At 47.6% G+C, this 15091-nt stretch overlaps 2 protein-coding genes across 8 annotated transcripts in view; both read right to left on the bottom strand.

Annotated features, from left to right (window-relative positions):
* The window catches only part of ythdc2 (YTH domain containing 2), a 34475-nt gene extending 29408 nt beyond the window's left edge, over nt 1–5067 (bottom strand). For 4 of the 6 annotated variants that reach the window (XM_086186698.1, XM_086186701.1, XM_086186702.1 and 1 more), the window contains exons 1-6: nt 4773–5067; nt 3695–3740; nt 1056–1215; nt 837–927; nt 509–699; nt 5–207 (exon numbers count right to left, since the gene is read on the bottom strand). In XM_086186698.1, coding sequence (XP_086042824.1) covers nt 5–207; nt 509–699; nt 837–927; nt 1056–1209 — 639 coding nt within the window. In that variant the 5' untranslated portion in view covers nt 1210–1215; nt 3695–3740; nt 4773–5067. The remainder of the gene's footprint in view (nt 1–4; nt 208–508; nt 700–836; nt 928–1055; nt 1216–3694; nt 3741–4772) is intronic. The other 2 variants (XM_086186699.1, XM_086186700.1) reach the window with 2 other exon arrangements.
* Nucleotides 5068–5888: 821 nt separating this feature from the next.
* On the bottom strand, nt 5889–14719 carry dcp2 (decapping mRNA 2). 2 transcript variants are annotated; one of them, XM_086187980.1, is made up of 11 exons: nt 14483–14719; nt 12068–12219; nt 11774–11901; nt 10866–10964; nt 10630–10782; nt 10435–10547; nt 9669–9773; nt 9264–9363; nt 8586–8675; nt 8194–8245; nt 5889–7487 (listed from the first exon to the last, which is right to left on the bottom strand). In XM_086187980.1, exons 1-11 carry the CDS (start codon nt 14548–14550, stop codon nt 7354–7356), a joined length of 1194 nt encoding a protein of 397 aa, XP_086044106.1. In that variant the 5' UTR covers nt 14551–14719; the 3' UTR covers nt 5889–7353. The 2 variants fall into 2 exon arrangements, with proteins under 2 accessions (XP_086044106.1, XP_086044104.1); XM_086187978.1 differs by having other exon boundaries at nt 5894–7487; nt 8571–8675; nt 14483–14718.
* Nucleotides 14720–15091: the final 372 nt, after the last annotated feature.

Raw genomic sequence — 15091 nt, 5'->3', positions numbered from 1 at the left:
TCACCTGTGTAGTTTTTCCTGAGCCGGTCTCTCCCAGCACTAGCACCACCTTGTTCTCTCGGATCAGCTTGACCATCTCCTCTTGGCATTCATGCACAGGCAGCGAGCACCGGAAACTATCCAGCTCTGATGGACTCCTCTTCTGGGGCACCATTGGGATGCCGTTGTTCAAGCGCCCGCTAGCCCTCCTCTTGTTACAGCTGTTGTCTGATGAAGACCAGGCAAAGATCAACACTAATTATAATTCAGCGATAAAGTGCACGGACCAGGAGGTCACCATGACCCCAAACAGGATCTTACACCTCCTGGAAAAACTGCTGAAACAATTACACAACAAAATAAACACACGCTGGTAATTAGGAAAGGTACAGCTGCAACACACACTCAGTCCAGAAAGCCTATGAGCATCAGTGACCACATGACCGTGTTCTACTGGTGGGGACCTGTCCCATCATAACGTTAACACACACACACACACACACACACACACACACACACACACACTCACCAGGCTCTGCAGCCACAGACATGCTGCTGGTGAGCTGCAGGTCTCTGTGCTCCTTACTGCTGATGGGAAACCGACACATCAGGCTGCGAATGAAATATAAGGAGTTGTGGGAGAGGATGAGGGGCATGGTGGGCCGAGGTTTGTCTGCACCGCTCGTCTTCCTGATGGTGAGGAAGCGACTGGGTCCTTTCCTGAAAGACAAACGAGAACATAGTGATGATGGTCAGTGGTTCTACATGATCAGTCCATGATGGGACTGTAAACCAGGATTTGTCCCCTGCAGGCCTCCTTGCTCAGTGTGACTCTCTGGCTCTGAAGAGGAACTTACCCACGGCTCTTAGAGATGTAACCCAGAGACTGCGCCGTGCGGTGAATGAAGGCCCGCTCCGTGCTGGTCAAGGATGAGGGGAACTCCATCTCTGTTCAGTCAGGGGGGACAAAGACCATAATATCGCTGCTGCTCACGCTGAGACAACTGGTAACCATGACGACTACATTTCCACAGAGGTGTGTCTTTCCAACTTGTTTAAGTTTGACACAACAGTACCTTTGTCATCGCTGTAGCGGAACCTCTCCAGGGAGATGTTGACTGCTATCTTCACCTCCTCATCGATGTGAATCTCTTTGAGGCCTTTGGAGATGGAAGCCGGCCGTGACGTTTTCTTGCCTCGTTTTTGAAAGGCTGCTCCAGCATTCGACATGATGCACTGCAGCATAACACAGTTACCTGACGACACTCAGAACGCGAATGCTTACACACGCACAGAGTTTTCTTCGCCAGTGAATCATGCCATTCCTCAACATGCTGCTGTATACTTGTGTGTGCCTCCAGGTCTGATGAGGATACCCAGAACACCTGGAGTGGACCAACATGAGGTGTGGGGAAGCTTCGTATACACGGGCGTCTATTTGGTATTCAACTATACAGGTTCATCACTCTCTGGAACAAATATGTCTGGATCACATTAAAGTTGAAAACTGTGAGGGGGAAACCTCACCAGGTGAGTCCTGGTTGAGGTTGTAACCTTTCTGGTCTTTATGCTATTTAATCCCAGCTCATTCTTAACGAGTTAGGAAACTTCTTGCCGCCTGGAACTAATGATATCAAGTGGAAAGTCTGGTCCAGCCCTCTGGTGGACAGAATCACACCGTACACTACCAGTCAAAACTCTGGGCCCACCTTCTCATTCAATGTTTTTCTTTATTTTTACTACTTTCTACATTGTAGATACATACTAAAGACATCAAATATATGAAGCCAGATATATGGAATTATGTAACAAAGAAAAAAGTGTTGAATAACAGTAAATGTGCCTGGCTCAGGCACGGGATCTTTCTGTGTGAGTCTCCATGTTCTCCCTGTGCCTGCGTAGGTTCTCTCCGGTACTCCAGCTTCCTCCCACAAGTGGAGGACTAGGCTAAATGGATACTCTAAATTGACCGTAGGTGTGACTGTGAGTGTGAATGGTTGTCTGTCTCTATGTGTTGGCCCTGTGATGGACTGGTGACCTGTCCAGGGTGAACCCCGCCTCACGCCTGAAAGCTGCTGGAATAGGCTCCACCCCCCCCCCCCTTGCGACCCTTAACAGGATAAGTGGAAGAAAATGGATGGATGGATGTTTTATATTCTAGATTCCCCAAAGGAGCCTCCCTTTGCTTTGTTGCCAGCGCTGCAAACCCTTGGCCTTCTCTCAGGGAGCTTCATGATGTCATCACCTGGAATGGTTCCACCTCTCAGGTTTGCCTTGTCAGGGTTCATTTGTGGAACTTCCTACCTTCTTAATGGGGTGGGGGGCATCAGTTGTGTTGAGCAGAAGTCAGGTTGCTACACAGCTGACAGCTCCTTTAACAACTGGTAGATTTCATGTCATGGCAGGAACCAATCAGCTCAGAGAAGAGAAACAACCGTCCATCGTTACTCTAAGAACTGAAGGTGTGGAAAAATCACAATAAATTCGAATGGGTCCCAAAGTGCAGTCACAGAACCATCAAGCGCTACCATGAAACTGGCTCACATGAGGACCGCCAAGACCAAGAGTCTCCTCTGCTGCTGAGGATGAGTTCACCTGAGTCAGCAGCCTCAGGAATCACAAGCTAACAGCTCCTCAGACCAGAGCCCAGATAAAAGCCTCCCAGAGTTCTAGTAGCAGACACGTCTCCACACCAACCGTTCAGAGGAGACGGCGCCAATCAGACCTTTGTAATCAAACAGCTGCTAAGAAACCACTGCTAAAGAAAAGCAACAGGCAGAGGAGATTTGTTTGGGCCAAGATACTCAAGGAAGGGACATCAGACCAGAGGACACCTGGGCTTTGCTCTGATGAGTCCACATTTGAGATCTTTGGTTCCACCTGCCGTGTCTTTGTGCGATGCTGCAAAGGTGAACGGATGGTCTCTACATGCATGGTTCCCACCGTGAAGCATGGAGGAGGAGGTGTGATGGCGCGTGTGTGTGTGTGTGTGTGGGGGGGGGGGGGGGGGGCTTTGCTGGTGACACTGTTGGGGTTTATTCAACACTGAAGCAACACTGACCAACATGGTTACCACAGAGTCCTGCAGCGACACGCCATCCCATCTGGTTTGTGTTTAGTTGAACCATCATTGATTCATCAACGGGACGACGACCTCAAACACACCAGAGTTGGCAAAAGGGCCAATAAGTACTCAGCATCTCTGGAACTCCTTCAAGACTGTTGGAGAACCACTTCAGGTGACGACCTCATGAAGTTCATCGAACGCCAAGAGTGAGCAAAGCAGTAACCAAAGCAGAGGGGGGCTATTTTGAAGAATCTCAAATATAAAACACGTTTTGAGTCATTTCACTTTTTGTTCACAACATAATTTCATGCATTCATTCATAGTTTTGATGCCTTCAGTGAGAACCTACAATCTTAATAGTAATGCAAATATAAAAAACCATTAAATGAGATGGTGAGTCCAGACTTAAGACTGGTGGTTTGCGCTGCCAATGACACGGCTGTTTGGCCTTTAAGGGAGACCCACCTTCTTTCACAATTGTAAGTCAGTGAATGAATACGAGAGGTCATGTGACACGTCTCACATGACCTCCCACAGGATGGCAATCTGTTACTTCTCTTACTGAACGAGTGAAAATTAAGATCAAGCAGGACAGAGACACAAGCGTCAGTGCTGTGCTACATCCTCCATCCCATGTGTGAGCCTCACCGGTTTGTGAGGAGCGGTCCCACTGGTCTGAGAAGGGTGAACACAGCTGAGGAGGAGAGGACAGAGTTACTGATTACCCAGGTTTAGGAGGGTGTGAAGCCTTGTCAGGGGGTTGTTTGAGCTGGTGGCTGTAACACCCCTGCGTCACGTCTCCAGCAGCTGAGACGTCTGATGATTCACTGGTCTTATGCGTGGGTGAGGACAGCACGCCTCTGGCGGCCAGTGTTTGACTGGGAGGAGGCTAATGACACCACTATTATTAAGCACCCAGCCGTTCAATACCAGCTGACAGGTACAGCAGATTCCTCAGACCAGGTGATGTTCCAGGGATGTTGTGTTCCCATTTAATTGTCAAACCAATTTTTAGTGATCTTTGGAAAATGAGAAATAGGCCTGTTTCCATTTCCTGGTTTGAATGAATTCACTACCATCTCATGAATCCCGCAGCCTCGCCAGGTAACTCAAGCAGCTCCAGCTGCACACATGCGCGGCGGACGAGCCGGTGAGAGACCCGCGGCCATAATGTGTCCTGGTCGCATTACAATTATGACGTCGCTACGTTTGATCATTTCAAGGAGCTGCACGCAGTCACCTGGACACAGGTGGAACTCTCCATCTTTCCACCTGCGCAGTAGGGATGAAGTTAAGCGATCGATCCCTACGTAGAAACATGGCTCGAGTCTCGTCTGTTACCAGGCATTTGACAACGTCACCTGGCGCTAATTGCTCTTGAAAACGCGCCAGCCAATGAAAAATTCCAGTTCTGGACCACCGACCAATGGAGCGCCTCAGCCACTCTGCGACCCTCGTGCTGGTCCTCCGGTCACCGGGCCACACTAATGATCACTAAGGAAGCTGGATGAGAATAAAACACACCAGAACTGGCCTACTCAGGTATATCATCAGTAGTTCCGGTCTTCTAGGGTTAGATTGTACATATTTGATACTACATTACCTCCCTAACAGCCCCTGCGAATGACTCAAGTCACAACTCAGAGCCACTAGTGATAAGGAACGCTAGCTAAGTTAGCTAAAGAGATGCTAAACACTTGGGATAGTAACTGAACCAGCCAAGTACCGTTACAACTGTTACACACAGTCGCGGGGCCTCGCTGAGTGAAGACTTTCAGGGTTTATTCAGACAACATCACCGACTCAGGAGAGAGGGAAGCCCGTGTGAGTGCCCGGTAATCCGCCGTACAAGCTTCGTCCGTCTTCATCCGACTTTGACACCACTTCCGGTCCAATCTCTTCAAAATCAAAGAGACAAAACCGGCGACATACACTGAACCAGATAGTTTCACTGAAGTAGTGACGGATAAAAATAAGAAACCTTATTTCTAAAAGTTATAAAACATTTTTTTTTAAATTCCACGATATCAATGGCAGTACTTAGTCATGCGGTGACGTGTACTTCAACGATACACAGGTAACCGTTGTTTTAAACTGCTTTTAAAATATTGGAGTCACTCAAGTTTAATATCTCTCGTTTTAAGTTTGTATTCAAACAAAATTAATCTTTTTCATGTTAAAAGAGTTGACTTTCGGGTAGGTAGCCTTCAAAATAAGAGCTTCGCTCGCCCTGTCAGCTGGGATAGGCTCCAGCCCTGTGGCGATTGCCCTGAGACTGCAAGGGAAGCTCAGCTTCCCCTAAAATGTCACCAAAAAAAATGAAAATAAAAATTGGTGAAATATGTACTGCTGTGTGTACATTTCATTGACTAAATACGCGCTAGAAAGCCTTCATCTTTAGTTCAGAATCAGTGACTTATCACAGGTAACCGGCGCCACTTCCTTCTCATTCATCCCCGCAGCGCCACAGCGCTTCACACAGGCGGACGTTCAGACTTCAAGTTTGTCATTCCGTTGCTCTGAACTGATCCGGAGACTTCACCGATCCCCAGTGACTTTGTCTTTGTTAAAAACGGCTAGCGTTGTGTTTGGCGACTCTTTTCTGTCTGTCATGATGTAGGCTGGAAAAATGAGCTTCCCTTCCTTGAAAGACCAGCAGCCGCCACTGTTCCAGCCCCGTAGAAAAACACACACAAACACCGAACTCTGCCCCACCTTACATGAACCATTGCTGCTTTTTAATGTTATCGTTTGTAGTTACACAGATATTGTGATATATTGTCGATCAGAGTACCTTTATGAAACCATCCTGAAATAAAACAGACATAAAGTGGTGCGTTCTTCTGCTTCTAAGTGGCAGCTGAGATCATTTGCTCCAAGATGTTGGACAGACAGAGCAACATTACTGTCGTCTATGTGGAATCTTTCTTCACAATATCAGACAAAATGTTACTGATCCGCTAATGACTTCAGCAGCCCTTGTTGCCTTCCCTAGTATCATCAGTACTGTGTTATGCTGGAAATATACATCATAGAAATACTTTGAGACACAATGATACTCAAATGAGCACTTTCCACAGGTTGTTTAAACTACTTTTAATATAACAATGCAACAGTGGAGTTTGAAAAAAAAAACAGCTTTATCAATATTCACATTTAAAGTCAGAACATGGCTGAAGCGCTCGAGCAACTGGAGATCACCATGTGTACAATCAATGAAAAGAACCTACAGTGATCATGGCCACGGTAAGAGATCCCACCACAAGCACAGAGGGTTCTATGACAGCATGAGACTGTAAAACTGTTGATGGAGTCTCTTAATGTGGCTTCAACATCACCTGCAATATTCTGAGAGTAACTTGAGCTCACAGTCTAACACAGCCATCCTTCATCATGGTCCACAAGCCCGAGAGACTGAGGGGCATCATGTTGGCCATAAAGACCAGGACAGTCGAGGACGACTGAAGAGGAAAGTTGACCCAAATATGGTGGTCTGCAGGACAGAGCAGCCCGGAATGAGAAAACAAACCAGGAATGTGGGACACTCTGGGGGTGGCTACAATATGGAGGCGTGTGGCTGCAATAATAAAATGAAATTCTAATGTATGCTGACTCCTGGATGCACTGTTGATGACACATGGTGAAAAAATTCCTGCCAACATTCGGAATAAAATGGAAATCCACTGTCCGTGCTCTCAGACCACAAAACTGCTGGTGAGATTTTGTAAGTTTTCCTCATGAAAAAGAAGTTGATATCAAATAAAAATCAAATTATTGTCATTGTGCAGTGCACAGAAGTATACGTCTGTAAAGTTGCCATTTAGTTTGCAGCTGTTCTGATTCAGCTTCACACATCAACTTGACATAATTTCATTTTCATATTTGTGGCCAAACACATCCACGCAACGCAGCAACCGATTTACATGACTGTTGGGCTGCAGTGACTATTTTTTCCTCAATAAAGACACACACTACATTCCATATTACTGGTAAAATCTGAAGTAATTTGGTAATAAAGTCAATAACGACCTTCATACCTACCTTCCCTAAATCTGAGACTCAGAAGAAAGGGCTAAAAACTAAACGGAGGAGTCCGTCTTTGACAGATGGAAACCGTGCTGGGAAAAGTCAGGTTAAACATGAAAAGGATTCCTGTGAAGCTTCTGAGATGAGAGAGGGCAACTCTGAACCAGATAGTAAAAGTGTGGTCGTGTCCAACGAGCAGGACACTGGGACGTCCTCGGCTGGACAGTCAGGTACAAGGTGTCAAAGGCCACGATTGGATGATGTCACAGGAGAGGCACGCGTCAGAAGTCAAAACATTTCATTATGGCGTCTCTGTCAAATTTAAAATTCAGGAAAGTCTTGGAGGACAACAGGTGCTCAAAGTCTCTGTGTTGGAGGGTGTGATGACCGTTGGTGGAGCTGCATGGAGCCACGTCTGTGGAGAGAGAAGCTCACTGGTGGACGGATTCATCACCACATTCAACCTTCATCTGGGAGCTTTGACCATGAGGAATAATTAGTAATATAATTCATTCTTTGGAGCCGAAGTCAAAACTGAGACGAGTTCTCAGGATTCAAATTCAGTTCCAGAAATTCAATATCAGCTGAATTACCAACCATGACCCCAACAGCCAGAAAAAAACGAGTCTTTATTCTACGTCTCCTGCTGCTATGCACAAATATGGAGGAGACACAACTAGACGCTCCGCTCTGTGGAACACCACCTCCCCACACATCACGAGTCCAACCCTCTCAGCGGATGATGACATCATCAAAGTCCAACCCTCTTATCTCACAGTGGTAAAAAAGCTCTCGTGAAATATTGAGCAGACTTGGATTTTCGAATGGATCGTCTCCTTTCCATATAACGGTCTTCATAGAACAGTAATGACTCACTGCCAGCACGGGTTTGTGTAACACTACTGTTTTGGACTTGAAAGCATGTTATTTATGAGAGGCGTCAGGATGCAGTCTGGCTCTGATTCACCACCTCACCTATTTGTCCTCTGTAAAATGTTGGGTGCCATTTAGTCCAGCACAAGCGTTGTAAAGAGACCAGAGGTTCTGTTTACGCAATGTAAACGTACCTTTTCCCTGTGTGCTTCATGTGTGGAAGAACCAAAGAACAGAACCAAACATACCTTTGCCAAAAATGTCTTGCAGTCTTGTGGGCTGAAGTCTTCTATCTTCCCTCTGTATGAGCAGGAGCAGAGTGCAGAGGTGAGAGAGAAAACCACCCCCAACCTCTACTCAGAGGCGGTGATGAAGCAATGCAATTTTGTCGCCATTTTATTTTATTGGACACATCAGTAATGATTACTGATCATTTTCATTCACTATTTCTAATGAAGACTGAGAGAATAATAAGGTAATGGTTGTATCGCTAAAAACAATCACAGGTTGCACACATCCTGTAACTCCAAACCACTTCTGTAGAGTCTGGTGGCTGTTAGCACGTCATTCACGCTCCGCCACCGTAGAGGCACGCGGCTCAACACAAACACAACGTCACACTCACTGATATGGCTTTGACCTGCTGGCTGCCAACTCCATTGTCAGCGGCTCCTTTCTTCACGTGAGGCGACTCCTGGCATTTCTTGCCATTGCCTTTCAAATTTGGGCTCTGCAGATCAAAGAACACCAGTTAAGTCTCAAATATGTCTCCGGTGTCCTGTTGTGAGGCACTAGTGATCTTTATTGTGAGGGTGAGTCTAAATCAGGTAAAGCGCGTGTGAACTAGCTGCAGTCAGTCTGGCCGGGCCACTGAACCAGGTCTCTCACTGGCAAACGTTTGGAACCTGTTGCAATCAATCGATCCATCTGTTGAATCACTCCACCGCAAGCGGACACTGCCCAGAGCCCGCAAGATCATCTCTGATCCCACTCACACTGCACACTATGCCTTCCAGCTGCTGCCCTCTGGGAGGCGCTACAGGACAATCGCCTCCAAAACAACCCGCTTCAAAAACAGTTTCATTCCCATTGCAATCAACATTCTGAAGTCTGAGGATTAAGCATAGCTCTTATGCATGAAATGTGTCTGTCTGTACGTATATCTGTGTTATATGTTGAACGTTTACTGTGGGAACCTGTACCAAGGAGCTGTACTGAAAACAAATTCCACCAGCCTGGCTGAGTGGTCATTAAAGAATCAATCAATCAATCAATCAATACACTGGTGTGACCACAACGTGCAACCGTCTTCTCTAACCTGGTTCAGCTCATACTGGACCAGGGCCTTCTGCTGCTTCTGTTTGCTCCAGACGTCTCCTGGGTATACATCAGTACCAGGGGGGCGCCGGGATTTAGCCCTGTAAGATGCCAGAAACAAAGATGGGGGGTCAGCAACCAAACAGCTCAAGTGACCGGATGGTGGCCATGTTATATTCAGAAGCACCAGAATCCTTATTTTAGAGCCATGTGATGAATCTTCACTCTGCTTTGGTTCCCGCCTGCTTCAGAGGGAACATTACTGGTTCTACAGCGGCTAAAAGTTCCACCATGTTGACCAGCTAGCATCTAACTTAGTCTGCAGTTTGGTGCTGTGCAGGACACACAGACACCAGAGACCTGTGGCTCTGGGACTCTCTCCAGCAGACTGAAGAAGAGCATTTACCGAACACTGTCCGAAGGTTTGCTGGGAGTGTTGGTGTTGTTGGCGAAGTCCTCATCACTGTCCATAGTCTCACCCTTCAGCCTGCTGAGCCATTCTCGCAGCGGTCTGCACAGACAGAGCAGGAAACATGGATGCCTGTCATGAAACTGCGTCACATTTCACAGTGTTGAAAGGCTCTAAGGTTTGACAACACTTAAAGAGTTCATGAGGCTGCTGGTTACAGACGAGAATGAGTTTTTTGGAGAGACCGGGGGGGGGGGGGGTGACAGGTTCCACAGGTGCCTATATTAAGAACGTCTCCTGGGTAGGGGGTTGGCTTTAGTCCCCCCCCCACACACGCACAGGACAATGGGTATAGCGCTGTGTGCTGTACTCAAGTTTATGATTTTTCAACTTTGATGTAGGTCACGTGGGTGCAAGCACAACCCTGCACACCGCTGCACAGATCCACTCTCACGGCGCACATCAAATACACCCTGAATGGGACTGACCATGCAGGGCGCCCCTGTTGTGTGTCCTACGCGTGGGGGCCTTCATCCTGCAGACAGAGGGCCCGCCCACACCTCTATTAGACTCAGGTCAATAATGTTTCTATGTTAAAGTGTTTTGTTCCAGTGTTGCAGTTCATCCTCAACCTGTTACACCCCTGGACAGATCAACACACAACCCCCTAGGAAACCTTCAAAACACACACACACACACACACACACACACACACACACACACACACACACACACACACACACACACACACACACACACAAACCTTATGAATGGAATGGCCATGAAAAACCTGTTGGGGGCCAGTCCAAGTTTAGACTTGGGGGTCATGTCATTTCTGTGACACGGCAGCTTCTCGATCGAGAACCATTCAATGTTCTACAACAGAAGCAGAACCTAGTTAGAAGTTTTGTGTCAGCTGGAACAAGCAGAATCAGTCTGATGATGGAGGAAGCCCCACCCTGATCTCCTTCCTTGTTTTGGGGTTAAACTTAGTCTCCTTAGACACTCCCGGGATGATGTAGAGGCGCACCAGCTGGTCAGTGATTTTCTGCTCGATGTACATGTCCTTACAGATACGGTTCTTGATGTCAAAGCCTGTCTCCTCTAACACCTGCACACAAACCATCAACGTCAACTATGAAGTGCAGGCAGTCATTATTCATGGCTGTTAATGCTTGAGAGCATGTGACTCACTTCACGAACTGCACAGTCATGAGGTGCTTCATCCTCATTCACTTTCCCTTTAGGAAAGCCCCAGCCTGACTTAGCCAGGTAGCCCTGAACCAGCAGAACCTGGAGGACATCAGAAGAAAAGACCTGCTCTTTAATGTTAGAACAGAGGGAAAATAACATGAAGGCGTCTAAAACAGATACGGTTCAAAAAAGGAAAGATGATCTTCAAAAATTAGTGCGACTGAAGCTAGCAACCAGTGTTGTGACACAGAAAGAGGCTTGCCGTCTTTGCTGCATTTGTGAGACTGTTGAGCAACATCACTCGCCTCCACAACTCAGTAACACTATTTTTAACACAATGTTGACATCCCCAAAGCAAAAACCTCAACAGTGTCAAAACAGCACCAGCGTGTAGCATCTCGGGCTTGTATACGACCTTTGGTAGCCGTAGTAACAGCAGCCTGGAGCACTGTGACAGGAGGGGTTTTTCCAACCCAAGGACTGAACAGTGTTACAGTGTCACGGTTTGAGCACAGACGGTTGAATCTGAGGCTGAGATCACAAATGTCACAGAAGTTACAGGTGGAGGAGGCATTTTGTTGACAGTGTAGCTCTGACCGTGTGTGTGTCAGAGAACTGACGTGACTGAAGCTGGCTGCAAGTTATTCTTTCACCTGGGTTTTGTTATTCCATCATTCCTGATTGGAACTGAGCTGATAAATACCCGCGTTTACTGCGGGGTCGTGTGACTAAATGCTGATTTAAGCTCTTCCTATTGCAGACTAAAGCCTGATGTTAGCAGGTTTCATGGCCAGTGGGGACAGAGCTTCAGTATGAAAGTGAGACATCAGTCAGAATTGATCAACAATCCTGTCAATAACTTTGTAGTGTCGGATATTTCTGCTTTGTGTGAGTGTACAAAGATTCACGTTTTCAAGGGATTCATCCAGAATGATCGCTCCATACGTGGGTACACCCATCTTATACTCCTTCCACTGCTCCAGCACTTTCTGCACGTCTTCTCCGTGGGGCAGCAGGAAGGGACAGTGATGGAAGAGTTCAGGGCTGTCAAGGAACATGAAGGCAGCACATGCTTTTGTCTCAGAGTGGTAGAGAGCCTGAGAAAACCCTGACTCTTATGAGAGGAGTTTAAATAACTGAGCCTCAGTGTTGGGTGTTGGGTGGATGAACGGGTGGATATGAGGGTTCCTGTGCAAGGATATCAGCTTTGGCAAAGTCCCGTATGCCACAGTGGGGCGCTCCTGGTGTGTTCTGCATGCAGAAGTCCAGGTAGAACCAGTGGGCCAGCTCAATCTGGAAGCAGACACGGATAGCGTTGTCCCTCTCCTCACTGGGAATGTGCAGGATGAAGCGGCTGTGGGAGGACAGACAGTTAGTGGGGGAAATGAATGAGCTGCACCGGAGGCTCCAGGTGTTTGGGACAAACGAACAGCTGAGTGTTGTGGTCTACCCCGGGAAGAACACCATTAGTGAGTGGAAACACAACAAGTGGGAAATGACTTGAAGTCAGATACACCAGGGGTGCATCATGCTGCCAGACAGAAGCTGGTCCAACAGAGCTGAGCAGCACCGAGCAGCCAAACCAACCCGCATATTCACATCTTGGAGGTCCTCACCCCTGACCAGGCGTCACTATGGATACAGAGTGCAACATTTATCACTATCATTTACTACTTATTACAGACTATCAAGAACATCAGCATGCCGCTTTTCAACCTCCACGGTGGTAGAAGACAGTCTAGAGGGCCAGCATAGTTCCTCAAAGGACCAGCACTGGCCTGCGTAGAGTCAGGCAGGGAGGGGCCACACATCAGCCAATCAGAAGGAGGCATGAAACACAGCTGCTGGAACATCTTGATGAATCAGAACTGGTTTATCTGGGTGAGTCAGTCTGGGGAACTATGGGAAGATCTAATTGTTACCAATTACTGATCCAAATATATTGATTTATTGATCACTGATCAAACACACTGAATTATCTTATAAATATGTGAAAGTAAGGAAGTGGGCGGAGTCTCAATATCAGCGCTCTCATCCAGCTGATGGAGAAATATTTGACATCAGCAAACAGCTGGAGCCTCTGTTGGAGTACCTTTAGTAGTAGTACAAGCCCAGTACACACTCGCCATGCCGCGGAGCTCTGCTGCACACACACGGCTGCTACGCAACAGACACATCAGAATGTAGCTGACCAATCAGAGCAGCGCTGGCTCTGGTTCTGCTGGGGAGGTGAGCAGAGAAGCAGCAGCGTGTGTCCGAGAGCTCTGGCTCCATCACGTCTCCTCCAGGGGGATCCAGGCTGATCACCATAGGGGTCCTCTTCTCCTCCACCACCAGTGATGGGATGTAGGATTCCCTCCTGCTAGTGAGCTGCTGCTGAAGCTCATGGTGGAACGGTGACCCTGGACTGCTGCAGTGGGTCAGCTGGTCTCTCAGTTTGAGTCTTTGGGTTAAAGATTCTGTCTGAGGTTCTGGTTTCATGATCCACTGCTGAGAACTTCACCACATACACACACTGGGGCCTCGGCTCCTCCTCACTCCACCTGCATCTCCATCAGAGACAATGGAGTCTTTTCCCTCCTCCTACTGGCCTTGTTTGTTGCTAACAGCTAACATTAGCAGCTAACATTAGCAGCAGCAGGTGCCAAAGATGTTTCGGCTGTGTGTTCCGGCTGCAGGCAAAATGGAATGAACTTGACCACTTCGCAGTCTGACACACAAATATCACCAGAGGACAAAACCTGTTATGAATTTGGTTCATGTATTTTCATTAAAAACTAGTAACAGTTTTGATGGCACTCTTTGTTTTTAAATGCTCTTGACTAGTTTCATTTTCAAAAGAACAATACTTGGGATTCCTTCACGTACCCCTTGAGGGAGCTGGCGACATACCAGTTTGAGAACCACTGATCTACAACACGTTTGGGAGGAACCCCAAGTGTCTGAGCACGTCACTGGGTCTCTGATATCTGATAGAGGGAGGACAGAAATACAGTCCCACCACAGGACAGAGGGAGAGGCTGCCAGGGGGAGAGGTTATGTCTACCAGCAGTGGTATCACAAACATATCATGGCTGGTTTGGAAGGGTTGACGTCACCTGCTACAGGTAATGACCCGGTTCTCCTGCGGTGGTTGTTCCTCCTGCTGCCCCAAGTTGCTTCCACTGACCTTTACTTCCGCAAACAGAGCTACACAGAAGCCACGGTAGTTTCAGGTTTGGCTGTTTACACTGTGACTTCTGCACCATAACAACAGTAAGAACGTGTGATGACGCTATTGTTGTGGGCGGGGCAAACCTGAGGGGGTCTGACCTGGGGCGCTACAAAGCTCATTTCCGGTCCTGAGAAACGAAACCCAACCGGGATAAGTTCACAACACACTTTTCACCCTCGTGTAGACGCGTCAAGGCGTTTTAAACAAACTTCCACCTCGCAACCACGACATAAACAACAACAACATAAACAACAACGCGGTACGTCGCTGGTCACAGGGGGCGCTCGTCTCTGCGATTTGCAGCAACACACGACGTTTCCTTTACTCTACACGAACCACAGTGTGTGTGTAACTGAACGGACGTGAAGGGACCGGCCGCCAGCGAGGGCAGCGCGTCACCTACCTGCATAGGTCGTCCAGAATGTCGGAGGGGATGTCCACTCGCTTGGCTTCCATGTTGGAGGGAAACATCGAGGCAGCAGCGGGGACGAGAGCCACCGGAGCCGAGAGCTACATCCCGCAATGGACGGCAGCGGCTCCCCGGCCCCACGGTACACGTAAAAGTGGCTGGTATCGACGGAGATCTACTCTCGAGACTCCGCCACCGGGACGGAGATGGCTCCCTCTACCCGGAAGTTGATGAACCAATCAATGCATGGCGCGAATAAGCGAGCTGAAAAACTATTGGTTCATCTTCACGCCTGTCACCCCCTGGAGGGCGGGAACCGACAGCAAACTAGTCTGAGACCCTTGTACCGCTGAACGCATCTTCTACAAGTACTGGAAACAAGTAAACAACAAATAAACAACAAGTTAACAACCGATGTTGTCTTCTTCATTCTTCATCATTTTTGTAGACTGTGTCTCTACTGACACGATGATGACGATATTAACATCTTCTACAACCAACCAGATACAAATTTAAAATACGAGTAAAAACCTTATTGAAAATTTTAAATAACCTCAACCAACAGAGGTACAAATCATACGTCAGACATTCAGAAGTTCCACT

This window comes from Aulostomus chinensis, chromosome 19 (assembly GCF_037954235.1).
Source record: "Aulostomus chinensis isolate RoL2024-O1b breed Wild chromosome 19, RoL_Achi_v1.0, whole genome shotgun sequence".
Lineage (NCBI taxonomy): Eukaryota > Metazoa > Chordata > Actinopteri > Syngnathiformes > Aulostomidae > Aulostomus > Aulostomus chinensis.
This window is presented reverse-complemented; position numbering and strand designations above follow the sequence as displayed.